The following is a 21,365-nucleotide window of genomic DNA, read 5'->3' as shown; positions in this document are numbered from 1 at the left end:
GACAAGACATAAACCAGAGTTTCAAACCCATTAAATATAATTTCAGCAATAACAATTTACTGCTCAAAGCGGAGACACGTTCCTCTTTCAATTAATTCATCAATTAATTGTAAGTGAATTATCTCCACTGAGAGGTGAAGTGGCATTCTCCAATACATGCTTCATATTACATTTGCTGGGAGAATATGCCTGTATGTCGTTTAGATTTCCTTTCCAAAGTGACTTCATTTAAAATCTGCATGGTTCTCTTCAGAGAGCTTTTACAGGTTTGGGGTGAAAGAGGCAGACAGACAGACAGAGAGTACATTTGTTCCAATCAGAGAGGAACTTAGGTTCAGAGATCAGCCACTTCAAACAAAGACAGGGACACACAGACGCCTGCCTGACTAGCTGTGTGTTAGAATGGCAGCTGACAAGCAGGTCACGAGACAAAACCGAGGCAAATTTAACACACAGTGTCAGTCTAATGAGTACTCATAGATAATGAGTCTTTAAGTTATAAATAGTCTTACTGTTTGGACGTGTACTGCATCCCATTCTGCAGTTTAAGATCATCCAAATCACGCCTGCACCTTCTTTAATAATCATACTTAAATGCCTTAGACCTGTGATGTCAAACTCAATCTCACTGAGGGCTTAGATGCGCTTCTTATCCACCATTGATCTTTCTCACCCAAGGTGCCCTCCGTGTGTTTTACCTACTTACTGGTTTCAATTTTACTAGTCTGTTGATCAATCGATTTTTATGATCTAGAGAACACACAGATACTTTTCCTAGGACGCACAATCCTTCAAATTTGTTATTTTAGTAACAGCAATGTATAAAAATAGTTTAGTCTGCATATGATTAGATTCTACACTAAAATACATAGTGATAAGCAACCATGCTGAGTGCCTGTGTTTGTTTAAGAATACCTAAACCCGAGATTTTTTAGAGAATACTAACATACCTCTTCAGGAATATTACAAGAGTGAATAGTGCGAATTTTCAGTTGAATTAAACTAAGGACCACTGAAATGTGGCCATTTAGATTTATCATGTTGCTGTAGAGCCATCTACAGGTGACATCACCATAATTTTTTTTCAGAATCCCACTAAATGTGTGAACCTGCTCTGTAAATTTTTGGTCCCAATTACACAATGTTCGTACAAATTGTGGTAATCGATGTCAAATAGGCCAAACCTGTAAGAACTTTTGGGTGTTTTATTGGGAATTTCTAGACTCATTATCTTACGTAGAAAACTTGACAAAGACTAAATGAAGTGAGAGATTCAAAATGGGCGACAATAAATTTAGGCAGAAATGGGCGTGGCCTACTGAGATTTATCTAAAACCGTGGAATTCAGCAAAATAAAAATGTGTTTTTATATCCCACAGTACAGGAGTTGTGACCTAAAATGTAATGACAAAAAAATTCACTCAATATAACAGTTTTTCAGATATCCTGCTGACTAACAGACACTCATATACACATGCAGGACTGAAACATCACTTCCTCAGTAGAAGTAGTAAAACATTGATTTCTGTAGATGTCCAAGACCTGGGGAAGGACAATGAGCCACAACCAAGTCTATTAAGGCTATTAGCTAGTGAAATTTTATTTTCCACCATTTTCCTTAGAAAAGATGTCTTACAATCTAACCTGAGAACAGTGAGGCTGCTACAGAGAGAAAAAGGAGTCTTTTTTTTCTTCCTTTTGCCATTTCAAAAAAGAAATGCGACAAAAAAAAAAAAAAGAATTAGCCACCAATGACCTTTCATTTGTGAACATCCATTTTCCAAAGCATTATTCATGTCTTCACATTCTCTGCTCTCCTCTTACTGAGTTGTAAAAAAAAAAAAAAAAAAAAAAAAAAAAAAAAAATTTCTACAGCAAAACATCAATCACTCAACTTTGGCTAGGAGCCTCTTTTGATAGATCAGACACTTGCAGTATCCATATCAGGTTTGAATCTAGCAGTAGTAGCAGAAGAGCACTTCCAAAGCACAAGCTGTTAACTTACAGAGTCTCAGATATTAAAATGTGATAGTCTGCCTGATTTTGCCAGGGGTCTGAGTGTTGGTTTTGCTTTGCTGGATCCTGAGCTGTTGACACAGGGAGAAGCAATCGTGCTCGAATAAGTAGCTCCGAAGCTTGATGTCTTTCTTCCACTTGCACTCTCATCGCCCAGAGCAGAACAAAAATACTTCATGTATATTCATTCACAAAATCATCAACAATGTTAATATTGGCTTTTGCTGTTTGTACAACCAATTACTGTTTACTGTTTGTTCGCCTGAGTGGGTGGAGACATATGTGAGATCATTTCCAAGTTTCCCATTTTCCAACTATTCCGTCTTTTCATGGAGAACGAGTTGTGCTCGATTAAGAAGTGCAACACAGAATTACTGTGTACTCCTTTTTCCACAGTGAGCTGAGAGTCTTTGAGTGCCGCTCTCCAGGGTGCCTTCCCCCCCTTGTGCGTTGAGCTCCATTTGAAGTGTTGCAATACCAAAATAGAGCATACAGCTTGAAATGAAACGTGGGGATTATTCTTACACATAAGACACCGGTAAATCACATATGAACAAAAGATGAAAATAAAAACCCATAGTACCTATATATATGTATATATATATATATAGTTTGGCAAAAGTTGGAATTTGCACCACACTCCTCTCCAGTCCAGAATCATACGCACTGGGCTTGTCAATAGTCTACATACTCCACATTTCATTTTGTTATTGAATAACTGAACAGTTAAAAGTGATTTTGTTGACTTTTTGAGTTATTTTCCTGGTTAAGCAAATGCCCAACAATTCAAGTATACCACTTTTTTTTCTTTTTTTTTTTCCAAATCAAGCTTCACTATTGCACACACTTCATAGTAATTATTATGACAAAGGGCCAGCGTAGAGTTAATGAGTTATTGATTGTTTACTCCTGGGATAAACTGCTCTAACAATCTGTAACATCTGAATTAAAACATGAGAAGTCATATTTACATAAATCATCCAGAACCAAAGGCCAGCACAGCTCCTTGTTTGTCTTTGGATCTAGGTAAGCTATGTGTGTCACATTATTCCTGCCTGTAGAATCATAATGTTTTTGCACACTTTGATGTTTTCTCACTTAAAATTCAATCTGCTTCTCTGGGGTATGTGAGATTCAATGTAACTGCTCTCCATCAAGGCTTCTGTCAGCAAGCAGACTAATAAATTAAAGCAGCTAAAAACAACATATTAATACCGAACTCAAAAACACAAACAGAATAAAGCATGAACTAAATCAAAATTAATAATCAAGGGGAAAACATACACTGACAGGGAACAAAATTAAATGACAAACATCATAGTCCATGAGTGAGGCTACATAAATACAAAACAAGGGAGGAGTTCAGCAGAGGTTCTCTCTCATGGCATATTTTCTTGGAGCACATTTCTACCAAGTTGTATCGGGTGGTTATCTCAATAGGATTGGAACAGTCAAGTACAGCCACAATTGGCCAGCGAAGGGTTCACGACCTGGGAATCCAGGGAATTCAGTAAAAAGAAAGTGATTCTTCACAAGTCCTTCATCTCGCCTTCTTTTCCACGGTGTCAGTTATGTGTCTGAGTGGTGTTGCTCCTCCCTGTTCTTTATGTCTCTTTCACTGCGGTGGTGTCTCTCCAACCATCTCAATGCCATGCTGCTGGAGTTGCGCTCGGAGCAAAGCATTCTCATTCTTCAGCTCCTCAATCTTAAGAACAAAGAACAGAAAAAAAAAAAAATCTCATTATAAATCTCATTACCAACATCTTCATCCCCATGACAGCTAAATATAGATCCAGGTTTACAGACCAAACTTTTTCGTTTGAAGACCGGGAGTGCTGGCTGAATGTAATGTACACACAGGGCTATGCAATCCCTGGGATTAAAGAATACTGTATGCAGCCCTTTTCAAAAGACACCCCCTGTCCACAACCAACTGGATTATCAAATCTTGAGGTATGTCATCTCCGCTACATTTCCCTTGGGTGAATCCCGAATTCAATACCTCCCCACTGAGGGATTGAGGAAAGCATATTGAGCTTTGAGCATCAGAATAAGAATATATTGCCGAGTGCCTTGCAGGCCTGGGATTCAATGGAGCGACGTGGCAGCCTCAGAGCACCAAGATTTCACAATACTTTGAGTGCATTAGCATGCAGTTAGTTCTCACACAACCCCTGTGTATCTTATTCCCACAGTCTCTCAAAGCGATGATTTCAGGTAACACTTCTCGTTATATGAGTGCAAACTCTTTGATCCTCTTTGTCAGGCTGTGATGATCAGCTACACAGGCTGCAATCTCAAAGGGTTTGTTTTGGAGAAATGAAGATGCATATGGAGCTAGGTGGATTTCATGCTTCTGAGATTTAAGTGAAAGGATGTTGCAGTGCACTCTAAAGTGATCTACTGAATGCGGTGGCAATCTTCGCAGTCACATATGCAGCCCACTATGGCTGCCTTATTATATGTGAGTTTATGTATCTCCTACACCCAACCACCTGAAAGGAAGACTCTGACATTAACATTCATATACCTTCTTTACCCATTATGCCAGCCCTGGAAACTTCACTTAGTGCCAATTGATAAAAATACCCAAAATATTTGCAGGCTAGAGCAAAGACCTAGCCTGCAAATATTCAAAAGCTTGCAGATATTCATACCTGCTGCCTGCACAACTCGTTGTCCACTTGTATCCTCTCCACTTCTTTCAGACTCTCCTGCAGTCGCTGGTTGCTTTGCCTGAGCTCACGGATGTAGTCGCAAGCTTTGGACAGGATGCCTCCTTTGCTCTAGAAGGAGACACACGGTTGGAAGGAGATGATTTTAAAAAAAACAGTAAAAAGATTATCAGCAGTGCAGAGTTGAGTAAGATTGCTTACTGCTCCAGTCTTGGTGCTGTCCATATTGCAGTCTGGGATGATCTTGGAGAGGGTCACAATCCAGTTGTTGATTTTGTCTCTTCGCCGCCTCTCAACTGATGGAATGTCATGAAATACCAACAGGTCAAAAAATATAATATATACAGTACATATATCAATGTGAGCATGCTAGCAACATGATTGGATGGGCATGAGGGGTGATTTTAGTTTGAAAAACCAGATAAATTTTCTTCAACCTTATCAGCTCAGTGGCTGCAGCTACCAAACACTGCCAGACTTTGACAGCTCAACAACAACCTCTAGTGGCCAATTTGAAAACATACGTTATCTATTAACAGAGTATTTTGACAGGGCTTGGTGATTTTTCTTTCAACAAAAAAAATACTCTATTTAGGCACCGCGCTGCATTGTCACACTGTCTGATGAAATCAAAAGCCACAATCATAGCTAATTACCCACCTTCATTATGTTGCGCTCTTCTCCTTTCATCCCTCGGTGTTCGGGGTCCATCCATTTTCCTGCAGAAAGACAGAAAATAAAACACTTTTCATGCGCTATAATATCTCCCATCTCTGACTACCATACAATCGGGCACAAATCCAATCCAATCCCCTGAATTCACCTAATCCTGTGCCAATTAAAAGTCTTCTTCACTGTTATCTTTAAATTCATGCCTTTTTTTTTATAATAACAGCCCATGCCTCCACCAAAGTGCTATAGAAAAAGGAGCCTCTCAAGCTGCGTAGTGCCTTTGGTAGAAATGATGAATGCACAGCCATATGAGGCCACATATGCAGTCCTGACACCTCTGATGGCCTGGAGCTGGCATGCTTTGACTGGAATACCAAGACCCATACAACCTTCTTATTCTTCCTGGCTGTCCTCTTCCCAGGTGTGGCCCAGAGGGAGCTCACTGTTTTATTATGCTGTAAAATTACAACACTGTAGAAAACCAGATGCTGTCTATTGGAGTCTGGGCGTACGGCTAATGACACAACTGTCTCTTGTCTCTTTGTCTTCCCTTAGGTATTCTGTTAATTAAGTCCCTCAGACGTGACAGGGAGACTTATCCAACCACCCACTACAGCAAGAACAGGCCAGTAACACACTCCCATCTAAATATTACATGGCCTATATCTCAACCATGTTTTCTAATGGTTCCTAACGAAATAGACAATTAATCCTTCACTCACCCTATTTAAAATGAATCAACATCCATGCAATAAATAGACACTGTTGAAAATAACGTCATTGCTAAACAAAATGTTGTTGTGAAACCTTTAGGTTTTAAATTAATTTAACAAATGTCCACTGGATCATTTTAGCTTATTCATGTCATGTAAAGTCATTCTCTTTCCTCGTCTGTCCCTCTGTGACACATCTTTATTCTACGGCGCTAAATTTGTGACCCATCAACATAACTCCACTGCTGATATCTTCGTTGGAGATAGTCAGCCAAGCCAAACTGCAGTCTCTCTTGTATCTCAACGCATCTTAATGGGATTTCAGCTGTATAATGGATTCAGCAGTACTCTTAGGCAGAGTGGGAAAAAAAAATGTGGATGACTGTATGAATACGTAAATGTACAGTCCTAGAGGAATGTCTTTTAACACCCCCCCCCCACCCATCTTTTCACAACTTATAGAGGCACATATCATCTAAAGGCCCCTGAGAGTTATTTTCCCATAGAAATCCAGAAAATTAGTGGAGCAAAACCCCAATGTCGAGGCGATTTATCCGTACAACTTGAAGCATAACTAAGTTTGTATGGTCCTGTATTGATCCTTGAAAGAGAAATGTGATTTTCACATCGTCTGCCCTCCCCTATCATTAGGCTTCAGTATTATACAGAGCCAAGGCCTGGACGATGAGTCAAATTCATCTATATTTAGAAAAAAAAAAGTGTTCATTGAAATACAAGGAGCTGCAGCTTCTGTCAATGGGTGTTATGAACAATGTTGAGTTTTAGTGATCATTAAACACTTATGTACAAGAGATACTGTCAAAGTAACATCGTATGGTTTTCATTAATTTGACTTGCCCCAATATCCCTGTCATAAACAAATTATGAAACTTTTACAAGATCATCAAATAATGTCCAAATAGCTTTACCACTAACTTATTAAAAAATAGACTAAAAGGAAACATAAAAACAAATAAACACACTTTGAATATGATAAAATAAAAGTGTGGAGAGAGCCATTTGTTTCCAGATGGAGAACAATGACCTAATTTCTAAGTCCTAATGGAAAAATATGGTTGCCACAAGCACAACTAACAACAATGGATCGGGGTCAGCACTGAAGAAACGCTACATCTGTGTCTCACACATCAAGAGCAAGGAGAATCACCGGGGACTTGTGGGAAGGGAGGGGTGGAGAGGAGAGGAGGGCAGAGGTTTGTGTGCTTCTTCTCCCTTCTTGTGATCTAATTTGATTAGTTCATTTGCTGCAAAAGGAGTGTAGGAGAAATGTGGAAGCTGTCCTCACCAGTTTAAACCTTCATGTTGCAGCACCTCGTTTTCATCTCTGCGAACGGCAGATAGGGTTGGAAGTTTTCATTCATTTTACTCACACGTCAACCATAATGTCACTGTTCATTACACTTAAATATAACTATGAGGTTTATGTCACAAATCATACATAATTCATGCAAGAGGAGATAAAGAGAAACAAACATTTTGCAGACAGGCATTCTGAAAGATGAAAAAACATTTCACTCCACATTTCAAGACGCAGAAATGCAGACATACACAGCAACAAAGCTTATTCTTTACTTTTGACTGGAAAGCAGTCTGTTATAGGCTGTGAACATCAAGCAACACTGAAAAAACAGCAGCAGAGCTGCTGCCAAATTTAGGGCAGATCTAGAGCTCCCCATAATGCTGCCCACAACAAAGGAGCTTAAAGGGAAACTAAAGTATTTTTCAACCTAGGCCCTATTTTCCCATCATTTTGGGTCTAAGTGTCTAATGGGGACAACAATTTTTGAAATTGGTCCACTATTGAGCGAGACCACTTCAGCCAGCAGCCGCGAAACAGGATGCAATGTAATTTGTGCTTTTTGGTTAAACGGAGGTAAACGGGAAGTTATGTGCTCTCTACAACAACTGGCATCAATGTATTGTGTCTTTGTGTAAAACAACAACTGGTAGTCACTGAGGGTGAGTAAGTGTTCATCCTGAACCATAATGGTATGGACGTTACGGTTTGGTGCATGCAGTTGTACGAAGAATACGCTTCGTAACCCGAACAATTACTGTCAAAATAGTTTGATAATCCACTTAGTCCGACGTGCAGAATAATAATTCTAGGGTGCGAGTTCCACCTGTAACATTTCGGCAGCGCACCACTTAGCTGTAGCATGCTCATGTACTGTATGTTTGCTAGCCAGCTTAGCCAAGGTAGCCTAGTTACCCTGGTTACCCTGTAGCATCACTGCTGTCAGAATGACAAACAAGAGACCCATAACACTGACCAAGTGCAACACTACTATTAACGTACACTTCGTTATCTCTGCAGTGAAACGATACCACTTCTCCCCGTCCCCCTCCCCTCTCTGTGGCGGTCGGCTTTTCATGCTGCCTTTGAGTGAAGTCGTTCAGAACAACAATAAACACATTTGATTTCTAACGTGGTCAGACAGCACCAGTTCTGAGAGAGAAAAATGTAGTTAAAACGTATTAAAGTAAAAGTAGTGGTTTGGTCCCTCTGACTGATATTTTTTTTATTTAACCTTTATTTAACCAGGAAGTCCCTTGAGATTGAAATCTCTTTTCCGAGGGAGACCTGGCCAAGACAGCACAACAGTTAGGAAATATATACATCAAACACAAAAGGAAGATACTAAATCCAGCTCAATTAAGGTAGTTTCAGTTCTCAGTTACATGGACTTTTAACATAGCTTTAAAATTTCCCATATATTATATATATATATATGACATCATTAGATTATTAATACTGAGACATCAGTGTGTAAGCAGCATGTTACTGTTGAAGCTGCAGGAGGTGGAGCTTGTTTGAACCACTTTATATACAGTTAGACCATAAATCAGCACAAAACAGCTGTCAGCAGGTGTCCTCCTCCTAGCAGGAAACACAAGGGTTGTTTTCCTTTTCCACTGCAGCAAAACTAAACTGTTTCTGTAATAGTTTTGGCCAATGAGCCATTGTTGGATGTTTACATTTTTCAAAATGAAAGAGCAAAATGTTATTTTCTACTATTCTTTTTTTTCTGTTGTGCCGAAATCGTACTGACCCCAAAACCAAGGTAACATACCAAACTGTGAATTTTGTGTACTGTTACACCCCAAGTAGTCACTGCATATTGAAGCAGTAGTTAAATGACTTTGATGCAGTCAGTTTCACGAGTTAAAGGTTAAGTGTAAGCCTGGTGGAAAATGGAGGAATATTCACTTAGGTCAGTGCTAACTCAATTTGACAATGGGTCATGTGCTCATTTTGGGTGACCACACAAGCAAATGGCTGTGCTTTGGCTTTTTCCCTAACATGAAGAAATCTTAGTTGCTTGACATTAAAAAACCTTGCATCCAACAGCAATATGGCTCATTTGTTAATGTGTTTCTGGCAGAAAAAGTGTAGGCTGAATCGAAAATAAAACATGTCGGAATTCCTTCTCTGAATAAATATCCTTAGTGAGCCAGAACCAGGCTGGTATCATGCAATTAAAACCATAAGTCAGTTTGTCTTTGCTCAGGTGAGCCTGCTGATTATCTTAATAACAGCAATCACCAGCATGTGGCTAACAGTTGGAGAGAGTCTGAGATAGATCCCTTTTGATGCATGATTATAATGATGCATGTGGTGAGTTTTAGAGATAAACAACATAAGAAGATTTTGGAGAAGGAGAAAACAGGCCAAACAGGATGTGATGGAGATCGTTGATATAAAAATCAACCTTCACAGCAAATTCAGAAGATTAATGAGGAAGACTCCCTAGCCAGAAACACAGTCTGCAGTAAAAGTTAAAGAGAACAACAACTACAGCAGCATTTCATGTTGCATGAATTGAGCCTCATGGTAGTCGAGGTGATCAATATTAACAGATTACATTACATCCAATCTTGCTTGGATGTAAATTCACATCCTCCATGTCTCCCACGTCTCTGGCCTCCACCTGCATTAGCATTTAGACTTATGCGAATTCACCACGTTTTATTCACTTATTATAAGCTGATGTTCACTGAGATGTCGTTTATCTCGGGCTCTGACAGTTGGGGTTTCTTGACCTCAAAAGAAGTCAAGCTTCGTGCAGATTTGTTGGGGAGCGTCATAGGAGCAGAGCCACACTGCCAAACTCAAATGCGTGTTATTGTTGCTCTAAATAGTTAAAACCTCGATGAAAATGTACAACTGGAAGAACTCCAAATTTAATTAATAACTGTGAATGGTTCTGAACGCTGAACATTAAAAAGCAATCTGTTCCACTTTTACACAACAACCGAAATTCACTTTCAAACTTCAACTGAGCAATTCACAACCTGTCTGCTACAATCACCAAACGGCCTATTTCAAGAGGCATTTACATGGAGAATAACAAGTGTTCTACAAGAACTGATCAGCAGTTAGTTTGTTTTCAGAAATAGCTGTGCCTCAGACTGCAAAAATCAAATGTCTCCTTCCAAATAACAACTGATTGAGTTGATACTCACGCAGGATAGGACTGTGTGCGTGGGGCGATGGTTCGTGGCGTGCCTGTCTGAATGACATCAGGGGGGGTCATCATCACATAAAACTGACCTGTGGAAGGCATGGGAGACATCAGTCAGAAGGACAACGTGGCATGAAAAATACACCACATTAAGATATTTAGTGTAAAAACTCGTGACCGAATCCATTTGATCCAACATTAGACCACTGGAAGTCCTCACAGTCAAGACTCTCTTTCTCCCAGTCCTCATGACATTCACAAATAACTAAAATATAATTTCTGACAGAAAGATGCACATGCTCCGCTGTAAGGCATGCAGGCACTGTTCTCTTTGGCACTGCAACAAAGTCTGTAGGATATAAACACCTCATCCTGTTCCTGCAGGTCAGCCAGATGGCTAACTTTGCCTGGCCAGACAAATAAAATAAAAATTAAAAGAAAAAAGAAAAAAAAAAAAAAGTCAGCAACACCATTTACTGCCATTTTAAAGACAGAGACTATGTGTTAAGGTCCCTTCATATAAAAACCATCCAGAGTAACAACAGTAACAGGACATGTAACTGACACAGCCAAAACACATGAAGGGGCTCTAGTATTTAACAAAAAAAGAATAAAATTTTATTACAAAAATACAATTTTCATTCCAAATAGCTTGTAGTTTTTTCCTATTTTAAAAAAAAACCTATGCTCAGGGAGACTGCACTGTGAAAATTAGTTTTAATTGAATTAGTCATTTTAAAAAAGGGGGTGGGGGTGGGGGGCATTATTTGGTTCAAAAAATACAGTTTAAAAGTATAAAAACTAAAGTGATGAGGCTTACTGATAACCCACGGAAAGGTCTAGCACGTCTCACCTCTGGAGTCTTGCCAGGATGTGGTTCATTGCCAGAGCCCCGTGCACTACTACCCCTCGCCTCACAGGTGATAGCAGCTTGTAAAGCACTCTCCACCTACACCCTGCAGTGCACTCCTTGGCCAGTGTGTCACGTCTACCCCAGGCTCACAGAGCTGATATACAGCAGCCAACTTCCTCCTGCAAGCCCCTGGTTTGAGCTCCATGTCCAAAATTAACTTTTTTTTTTTTTTACTCTCCTGCCAAGGGGACTGGTAAATGAAAACATCCACCAGCAAAGCCTATTTTTTAACCGGCCAAAATAATAAATTGCCTTTTTGTGTCACATATACATTCGTTTCAGTACATTTCATTAAAATATGGTATTAATAGCTATTTAATTAGCGGTAACTAGCAGCAGTGACTGTTCAGCAGAGAGCTGTGATGTCAAGTGCGGTGGAGAGTCTTCTGAGATTTACTCGCCAAACAAAACAGTGCTTGGCGGGTGTTAATTTCGGATCCTGTTTGAGCTGTTACCCACAATAAAAGAAACCACATGGTCTTCTTCCCCTTCTGTGGCATCACTAGGCAGCCAGTCACAACACCCACCAAGAAAAAACAAAACAATACTTCTCTAATAAAATCAGCAGGGTCAGTCTGGTCTGTTGGCCAAGGATTTGGAGTTTTTTGACCACCTGCTACAGGAGATGATGTTGCGCAATACCCCTTCTCAATGTTTTAGGATGCTCAACACACATCAGAAGCACTTCTCCCCACATCAATCTATCTTAACACATTTACACCAAACCAAAGTAACTGAGGACCCAACACTGCAGAATTTTGTGGTTTTCTTCTACTGCAAGTCACATAATTTGACACCTGCAGTGCCATCATAGAAGTGATAACTGAGGTTTGTCAATTCGCATGACTCGATGTCATTAAGCACATCTGACTTCCTCGGATGTGTGTCATGTGACGCAAGTACAGCACGAAATGCTGAGAGAGAGGCAGACAGTGTGTAGACGTGGTGCATTAGCCCGACAAGCTATGGGTCAGTAATGGATGAAATAAAGCAAAACCTCGCAAAAGCAGAGCTTTTCAAAAACCCCAGAGATTCAGGGAAGACTTCTTCATTTCGACCTCGCGTGACCCATGTTCGTGCCTGTACATTGTTATTAGAGTATGACTAAACTGAAACATTCTGCTGGGAAAGATGTTCCGGGTTTACCAGCCTCGTTCATCGTGCAAAAAGCGAATATGAGCTTAATATTGTGTAACAGGTAAGGCAGGTGGTTTATAACCAGGGTTTCCCCATACATTCATTTATTTGTGGCAGCCCGTCACAATATCAACATTGCCTGCCATATATTGATTTTCTATGTTTGGAGCTGCACACCCCTCAATCATGCACCTTTTAACATTGGTTTGTAGTCTGTCAGTAAAACCAAAGAAGAAGAAGAGGAGGGGTATATATATGTGCTTTTCATTTAGCTAACGTGTCTCCTCACTTCCCTCACTCGCGTCTCTTCCTTGTGTCTCAGCTGCTCCCAGCAAGGACAGGAAGACGGAGAAATTTTATTCAGCAAATGGGCCGTCCTTGCTCAGTACAGCATCATTTTTTAACAGTTTAAACTCAAAAGTTTTAACTTAAATTATTAAATATACAAATTAAGTAACACTTTAAACTGTTACTTAATTTTCTAGGCTAGAATGTACGCGAGAATCCATCTTGTCAGGCTTCAAGTTATGCGCTTGTGGCTGAACCACCAGTGGTTCGGACCAATAATCGTCCTAGAACTACTGGCAGCTATGGGCGTGGTTTAGGTGTGATGATAGCAAGAAGTTTGCTTATTTAGTTTGTCAAAGTCTGATGTCCTTTTCAGGCTGAGGATGATATTAAAGGAGACACGCAGCTGTGCAGCGTCATATTTTCCTGAAGGAGCTGAGATGTACTTGAAATGGAAAAGAAGAAAGGAGAAGCCTTTGTCTTATGAAGACGAATAATAAAGTTACACGAGTTAACTCTGATAAGTTAAGTCTATCTATGTTCTTAACACAATCTCGGAGACCCAACTCTTCAAATAAGTTATTTGAAAACATGCAGGGCTCGAGCAGACCTCCCGTTGTCCCTGGGAGGATGTGACATTAAAGTAATTCTGTGACAAATTTGGGACAAGACTTGAAAAAAAAAAAGGGACAACACAATGTGCTTTACATAAAATGACAATACAATTGCAACATAATTCATTCATTCAGTTATTTATTTGTCACAAAGTACTTGGCAAGTAAAATATTTGCAGTGGAGCACTTTTATATATGGTATTATTTAATAATTAAATAATTAAGTAGCTGTCAGCTAACGCCACAGATAGAGTCTAATTCTGTGGGATACACTGATAACTATGAGACGCTATAGTGCCATGTTGTGTGAAATGTGTGCCGTGTTCTTGCCACTGAAGAAGTGAGAGAAATGCTTTATTGGGTCTTGTAAACTACATTTGTTTTGTGGCCACCACTGCTTTATTCTATGTAGATAAATGTATTATATCATAGCAGAGAAAGCCTTGATGAATGTCCGAAGCAAGCATGTATCTTTCTTTTATAGGGATTAAGTAAAATATAACATCAGATCGGATTGAGTTTCAAATTTGGCAGAACTATTGGTTCAGTAAGCCTGGGTCTTAAGTTGCTGGTACATGTTGCATTTGGATTTCAGTTTTTATGCCTGTGCAAAGAGAGCACAGACACCAACAGAAACACTAAGTGATGAAATACAACTTCTTCCTATAAGCACTGTCCAGACTAGAGCTGCCACAGTTACCGCTGTAATGCAATCATGTCACGCCCACCGCAAAGTCAAGCCTATCACCGCTTCACCGCTGAGTGAGCAGGTCAAGTGATGGGACAGAAGTTATTCTCTCAGGCTTGTTTTAAAGAATGATGTGCCTGCCGAATGCCAACCAATATTCCTGCTGCAAAGTCAGCCTCTTAATAACACTGCAATAAAGATAGACATTTAGACTATAGAGGCTATGAAGAATAGACTACTACAGGAGTAAATGCATATGAAAAGTTTACCGTATTGGTCCAATTATAAGATTATTTTTTTTCCCTGGAAATACATCTGAATAAGTGGGGTCCTTTTACATTCAGAGTCTTGACAATTACGTGTTCACAACATCAGATATTCTCTTTGAATGGAGAAAGTAACTTACTGGCATAAAATGGTGGTTGTTTGTAGCCTTAATGTTGCTAGGCTGGCAAGTGTCTTAAAGTCTATTTATAGTGAGCGTGTTAGAGCCAGTCAGCCCTAAAAGTGTTTCATTAGTCCAGTTTAACCTGCAGGAATTTCTGAAGGCTTGTGTAACGTGTTTTTCTGCCACAGAGGAAATATTCATGACGAGTGAAAACGAGTCCAAAACGTCTTCCAACGTCTCTGCTGCAGACACGGAATATGTCTGTCACAGATGATAAAGAGCTCAAAAAGACAAACAGGCAGTCGTATTAATGCTAACTGCTTGAGAAAATAATTTTTGACCGCTTCCACGAGTCTGGTAGGAAAGTCTGTGAGTATGTAGCTAAAGTGTAACTAAATTATTTTTTATGGCAGTTACCACAAAGGTTTGAATAGCTTTGCTAATTTGTGAAAAAAATCAATACCACAGCAGCTCTAGTCCAGACACTTTCTCTCAAAAAACCCTCAGAGACCTGAGTTTCTGCTCCTCTGAAATCATCAGGCAACACTGACAATCTACCCCTTTAACTGCCAACCATCTGCAACAGTGTGTCTGCTAGATCAATCTAGATCTGGCTCTGTAATACAGACCAAGCAGAGGCTGGTTGTGTACAACAGAGCCAGAAGCCTACATCATTACTCTCCAGGTCAACCAAACCTTGACCACCCTCACTGAAAGCAGAAGACAGCAAACTTTCAGCCAATCATTTCCTGACGGACCTCTTCTGGATCGCTACCATAAAAACGACAAGGACAGCCAGACGACAACATATGGCGGTTCAGAGGAAGACAAGTCGAGTGGGAGGACATGTGACATGAAGTAAATAGTAAATATGATCAGCGTAGCTAATTTCATTTAGGCTTCTGATAATATTTGCCTTGTATAATTTACACACTGTAATAGGAAGCATAGTCTAACATTAGTGAAAATGTTTCAGGCGTATTACTGAGTGAGGCGTTTTGATATTGAGAGAAATATGTTGTTGAGTATATGACACAAAATCTTTCATTATTCAGAAGTGAGCAAAATCTTAATATAAAGCATCTACATCATCTCTCAAAAAAACCTCTGAGGCACCGCTGGATTTATGGAAATTTCTAGGGAAAGTCTGAACTTCAATGTCTACTTTCTTTCACATCAGCGAATGTTGTGATCACAGTTCAGTTGCAACTACTGAAAAAAAAAAAGAGGGTTGTTGTTCTCTCAGTGCAGTATTCCTCAATACACTCCTGTTTGTCACAGAAAATAATGGCTGAATTTGCCCTGTAGCACTGTGGTAAGCTTCAACCAAAATTAAGTGTGAGAACTGACTCACCCCCTGCCTGTGTGAGTGTGGGGTCTGTGGCGGCCTGCAGAGACACAGTCCCGTCGCTCACTGCGGTCGCGGGGAAGTAAGCGAAGCGCGTCTCCCCTCCCACCGCCTCTCCTGCTGGGCTTCCTCCATTATTGAAAGGGTTTTGGATCACAGCCTGTGACAGATAAGAGACAGACAGGGGAAAGCTTCAGCAAGTAGCAATGGAGCAGTCACAGCAGGTAAAAGCACACCTGAGTCTCTGTCAGACTAAATACTGGTATCCCCTCTAGACCCCCAAGCAAGGATAAAGGATGACAGCTGGGATAAAGAGAGGGGAAAAGCAGCAGCAGTGATCTTGTTAGCAGAAATAACAGCAAGGTCAGTAAAGCCATCAGTATAATACCAACGAAAACCTATTTGTTGTGCTCTTGCCAGGAAATTGCATGTTTTTTGATCAAAAGGACAGTTTGAATTTGGCTGTGATTATTATGCAATTACACATTTGCTACTGTACCTTATTCTAAAACGACTCTGCATTTTCAATCTATGTAAGCAGCTAAGTGCTAGGCAGATGTCATGCTCAGGCAGATGCTTCACTGTATATACTGCTTTGCTAGTTTGACAAGCTGAAAGGAATTAACTACCCACGCAGCTTTACCCACAATCAAGGAATATGTCACTAGGTACAATGGTATGTCTGTTTCACATGTTTATAATAATGTTTGGACAATATTAGAGCTTTATGGCATGAGCACCATCAGCCTGTGTCTGGAAATATTGTTGGAAATACTAAAATATTTGAAGACATGGCTGAAGCATCAGTTACCCTTTAAAAACAGTGAGTGCATACTACCAGTTGGTTCTCGATTAATAAAAAGGGGGAGATTGTGGTACCTGAGCCACAGCTTGAGGAGCCCCAGTGAAGGCGGCTGTAGAGACGACGCTCACTGCTCCTCCCCCATCATCTCTTCCCTCGAGGTGCTGGTCAGTCACCTGAACAACACGGTACGTCACCTGCATGGTGGAGAGAGACACACACACAAGTAAAAAAGAGAGAATGAGTGAAAAACAACAACAACCGACCGACTTTTATGTAAGTTTCTACAATCCCGGTTGTACCACACACACACAAATCAAAACCTTACCTGACTTGTAGATTTGTTTATCATATCTAATGTTTCAGTTCAGCCAAGCCTTGTATCTGACACTCTAGTCCTAATTTCAGCAGTGCACCGATTTAACCATTCCACACAATATGCTTATGCTTCAGAATGTCCCTGATTCGATTTTAAAAACAAGTCAAGAAAATGAGCTTGTTTGTTCCAAGAATCAGTATTTGTATCCCCACATCATGTGACTCTCCTCCTGACTGACATGTGACAGCGGCCCCGTGCCAATCCTAGACCAGACTGAAATCACATGATCGCTCACACTAGCCCTGTTTACCCCAAATGAGCCACATGGATCACTGACTTAATTCCCTCCAGTGTAAATCATCCAAATAAGGATAAACCAACTTGAATGTCACACTACTTTTCACCAAATCACCATCTCATTGTCCGTCGCTGACCACCGCTGGAGTGAATACTGCATTAATGGAAAGCAAAGGAGACAATCTTGACAAAAATCACCAGTCAATCATTGAACCAGAAAAAAGATGAACGCACAATCATACCTTCAGGCAATTTAGAGCCTGTTATCCTCCTGACTTGTCTTTGGAAAAGGGGAGGGAGCCAAAGCATCCAGAGAAAACACATGGTAACATAACACGACCTTACACCTTACACAGAAAGGACTGTTTGTGAGAAGAATTTTGTTTTTTTTCTCACTGTGAGGTGACAGCACCAACACAAAACAGAATATGACAAAGCCTAAATCTCGATTAGCACTCCAAATAATGAACACACACATGTGGTGAGAAATGTTGTTTACTGATTATCTCCCAATGTCACGTTGCACTATGCATGTGACCAAATCCTACCTACCACATTTATCAATATGTAATGTGGAGCTCTGTCAGTTAGCTAATTATATCTCTGCACAAACACCCCTTGGACATTTATTCAACCTCACATCCAAAGTAATTCTGGAGTGTAGGGTTTTCTGTTGTAAGTGCTGAATAGATGTAATCTTACCCTAAACCTCTAGGCCCATATGCCATTTGGGGCACTTAAAGGTGCAGTATGTAGAATTTAGTAGCATCTAGCGGAGGGGATTTGGCAGAAATGGAATATTCATAAATGTGTTTTAATTAGTGTATTATCACCTGAAAATAAGAATTGTGTTTTTGTTACCTTGGAAAGAGCCTTTTGTATCTAAGTGGGTAGTGGGTCCTCATCTACAGAGCCCGCCATGTTTCTACAGTAGCCCAGAACGGACAAACCAAACACAGGCTCTAAAGAGGGCCTTTCACGTTTTTCGTGAGTTTCGCAGCCACTGCTAGATGCCACTAAATCCTACACACTGGTCCTTTAAGAATCTTTCTGAAACTGGTAGTAAAAAAACAATAATCAATATATAGTGTGTCACAAATCCGTCCATGAATTCCTTACCTGCCCACCCTCAGTGCGGAACTGGTATTGTATGTTATGGTCACCAAATGCTGCAGCCTGCTGAACACTGGCGATTGTAACAGCTGTCTGCTCTTCTCCTGTTCCGTCTCAGGGGCAAAAGAAGAAAGAAAAGCCAGTTATGAGAAAAGGAAAACTCATAGAAGACAGCCACCAAGCCCTGACTTTAATATGAGCAGCTTCATGTACATGCTGCATTTTGTTAAACCTGTTATTTGCCAGCTAAAGCAATTTACATTTTCTATGACAGCCACCAGACATCAGCTGTTGGCTGTCATACAAAATATAAACACCACTGAAGTTCAAGTGCCAGATGTTGTCAGTGGAAGGTAGATTTTATTAACTCTTACCTTCAGATGCCTGGACGACCTCTTCTTCTTGCTTTTCTTGGCTGCAGACCAGAAGCACAAATAACTCAGTTAGTTAGTATTCTGGATAAAAAAGTCAAGGTGATTAATGACCCGTAACTTTATTTTAACAAACTTGTGCAAGAAGGCAATCGACCTACCCTTCACAACGTAAAACACACAGTGCTACTGTCCTCGGGTTACCTACAGAGGCTGACAGCTCAGTTGTTTGTGTTTTAATAGCTAGCTTAAGCTAACCTAGCTGGCATACTCTTATTAGCTAATTATGGTGATGTTTTTCACAGCTGGACGTGTCGCATAAGATACAAATAGGCAGCTATGCGGCTAAGCAAAGTCGTCCACTTCTCTTGCTAACTTATCTACTTTCTTTATATTGAATTCGTATTGACAAAAGTCTTTTTAGATCAGGCCTTTCGTTAGCGTTGTAAACTAGCTATCCGAATAGCATGTCGTAGCTAGCTTGTGTCAGCTAGCCATTTTGACAGACTCGGTTACCTTGCGCTGTCCAGACTCTGTTCAAGCATATCCATCAGGGTTAAAATAAAAAGTGATATTCGGTGTCACAGACGGAGATGGAAGTGCTGATCACGGGAACAAACACTCGGGTCATGTGAGAGAGACAGCCCAGGACACGTGAGGTACAGCTCGGTGTTGAAGTTAAAATGGAGGCCGCTGCCGCCGCTGGGTGATCCGAGGTGACTCTACTCGATCAGCTGTCGAGCTGGAGGATTTACAACACACCGGCGCGGCGACATAACAGTCAACACTTTCAACTGTTCCCCCCACCAATGACCAAAACACTGTGAATAATAACTGGCTGAATTCATATCAGCGATGCTGAACACCATAAGAGGATGTTGGAAGGACAAAAACGGTCATAAACAGACCAATTAACATTAAAAACAAAAACAGTCTCATCTGTTTGTATCTTAACAGTAAAATAAATGCTGTAAAATGCATCTTTAATGTGACCCAGATGCATAGAAGTAAAATGTGGCTTAAAGGATAGCCTCACAATGTTTCAAGACTGACTTAAAATAATAGTCAGGTGCCCAAATGAACACTGAAACATGTTTTTCTTGCTGTATTTACTCCTGGTCATACCATTAAGAGATCCCTAATGCGCTTTCAGTGTAACTGATTAACAAAATCCACAGACCTCCTTCCAAAAAATATGCAAAAATGCTCGTATGAGGCTTCAGCCCTCCAAATAAGTCAAATCAAGTAGGTATCTTTCAAAGTTACTGTCATTCTAGTGCTAAATTCCTTCTTATTGTTACTATCCTTCCACTGTTGAACAGGAAAACACTGTTGAGACACAGAGAGGGAAAAGACTTGAAGATATCCTCTTAATTCGACTAATTTGGACAGCAGAAGCCTCATATTATCTTCCACTGTCACTTACATTGTAAGCGCATTTGGAGGGGATCTTATGATAGCCAGTACTAACAGAGGAATAATTACAATGAGGGAAACCTGTTTAATGTTCATATGGGACCTGAGTTTTGTTTTAAGACAGACTTAAAAAATTGTGACCCTGTTCTTTAAGAGAATGTGAAAAATGGTCACACAAGACCAATTGAAATTAAAAACAAAAACTGTTTAATTTATTAGTATCCTAAAAGTAATATAAATGTTGCAAAATGCATCTATAATGTAACAAAGGGATAATGATCTGGCTCAGAAATGAACAAGCATTATAGGCTATGAAACATTTGTAGTCTGTGATACATGTTTATTATTGATCCCCAGAGAATGAAGGGCTTACAAAATGCAATGTCTCCTATAAATTTCACATCATTTATGGTTATTTAATTATCATTTTATGAATGTCATTTGAGCTGTTTGTCAAACCCAGCAGCAAAACCCTCTTCTTATAGTTTAAAACTACTTATCAAAGCAAACAATGATCAAGTGAGATTTTTATTTTATCTGTTATGGAAAGGAGAGGAAAAGGTGTAATCGCTTGCCCAGAATACACAAAGGAACATTTGCAATGATATTTTGGTCTAGTTTGACAATCTTAAGTGAATGTTGTCATACTGTAGGTGGTTTAAAAAGCAGCTGACACAGGTCCACAGAAGATAAAGAAATCAGGCACAAGATATGAGCAAGAACAAGATGAACAGGATCAAGGAAAAATTTCCCTTAAATCATGGATCCATAGTTATTTATGCTTATGCTTGCACATTACTTACAAAACAATCTGAACATATCCTAATCCACATCTATACTTTTTGGATGCAGAGCCAGACAGCTATCCACAGTTAAAGCTGTCATTGAAGTGTGTCCCATCGGATCCCAACAACCATCTCTCTTGGTTTCAGCACATTTATAATGTATAAAAATGGGGAGAGGAATAAGCATCTGCAGGAAGTGGTTTTCTACCTACATCCCTCCAGATGTTATGAATATGGTTATATCATCGCTGGTTCTTCTAACCCACCTTTAGTATTGCTCTGGTGTTTGGTCCACAGCCTAAAAAGATGGACATAAAAAAGTT

The 21,365-nt window shown here is 40.0% G+C and overlaps 1 protein-coding gene across 3 annotated transcripts; it reads right to left on the bottom strand.

The window, feature by feature from the left end:
- Positions 1-1,832: 1,832 nt before the first annotated feature.
- On the bottom strand, positions 1,833-20,063 carry LOC121906057 (upstream stimulatory factor 2). Of its 3 annotated transcripts, XM_042424727.1 has the most exons (11): positions 19,358-20,063; positions 18,845-18,885; positions 18,477-18,583; positions 16,819-16,938; positions 15,946-16,099; positions 10,565-10,652; positions 7,383-7,421; positions 5,352-5,410; positions 4,893-4,987; positions 4,674-4,802; positions 1,833-3,721 (listed from the first exon to the last, which is right to left on the bottom strand). In XM_042424727.1, exons 1-11 carry the CDS (start codon positions 19,390-19,392, stop codon positions 3,632-3,634), a joined length of 957 nt encoding a protein of 318 aa, XP_042280661.1. In that variant the 5' UTR covers positions 19,393-20,063; the 3' UTR covers positions 1,833-3,631. The 3 variants fall into 3 exon arrangements, with proteins under 3 accessions (XP_042280661.1, XP_042280662.1, XP_042280663.1); XM_042424728.1 differs by lacking the exon at positions 7,383-7,421; XM_042424729.1 differs by lacking the exons at positions 18,477-18,583; positions 18,845-18,885; positions 19,358-20,063 and adding an exon at positions 17,070-17,576.
- Between the last annotated feature and the right edge of the window lie 1,302 nt (positions 20,064-21,365).

Source organism: Thunnus maccoyii, chromosome 10, assembly GCF_910596095.1.
Source record: "Thunnus maccoyii chromosome 10, fThuMac1.1, whole genome shotgun sequence".
NCBI lineage: Eukaryota > Metazoa > Chordata > Actinopteri > Scombriformes > Scombridae > Thunnus > Thunnus maccoyii.
The sequence above is the reverse complement of the archived record's forward strand: the minus strand, read 5'-3'. Positions and strand labels throughout refer to the sequence as shown.

What these genes read in the sequence shown, in the direction of transcription:
- LOC121906057 (XM_042424727.1), bottom strand. Translation starts at nt 19,392, where the DNA reads ATGGATATGCTTGAACAGAGTCTGGACAGCGCAAG. An exon ending in GGTCGTCCAGGCATCTGAAG is followed by an intron (nt 18,584 to 18,844) that starts GTAAGAGTTAAT and finishes TTTGCCCCTGAG; the next exon opens with ACGGAACAGGAGAAGAGCAG. An exon ending in CGCACACAGTCCTATCCTGC is followed by an intron (nt 7,422 to 10,564) that starts GTGAGTATCAAC and finishes TGCCGTTCGCAG; the next exon opens with AGATGAAAACGAGGTGCTGC.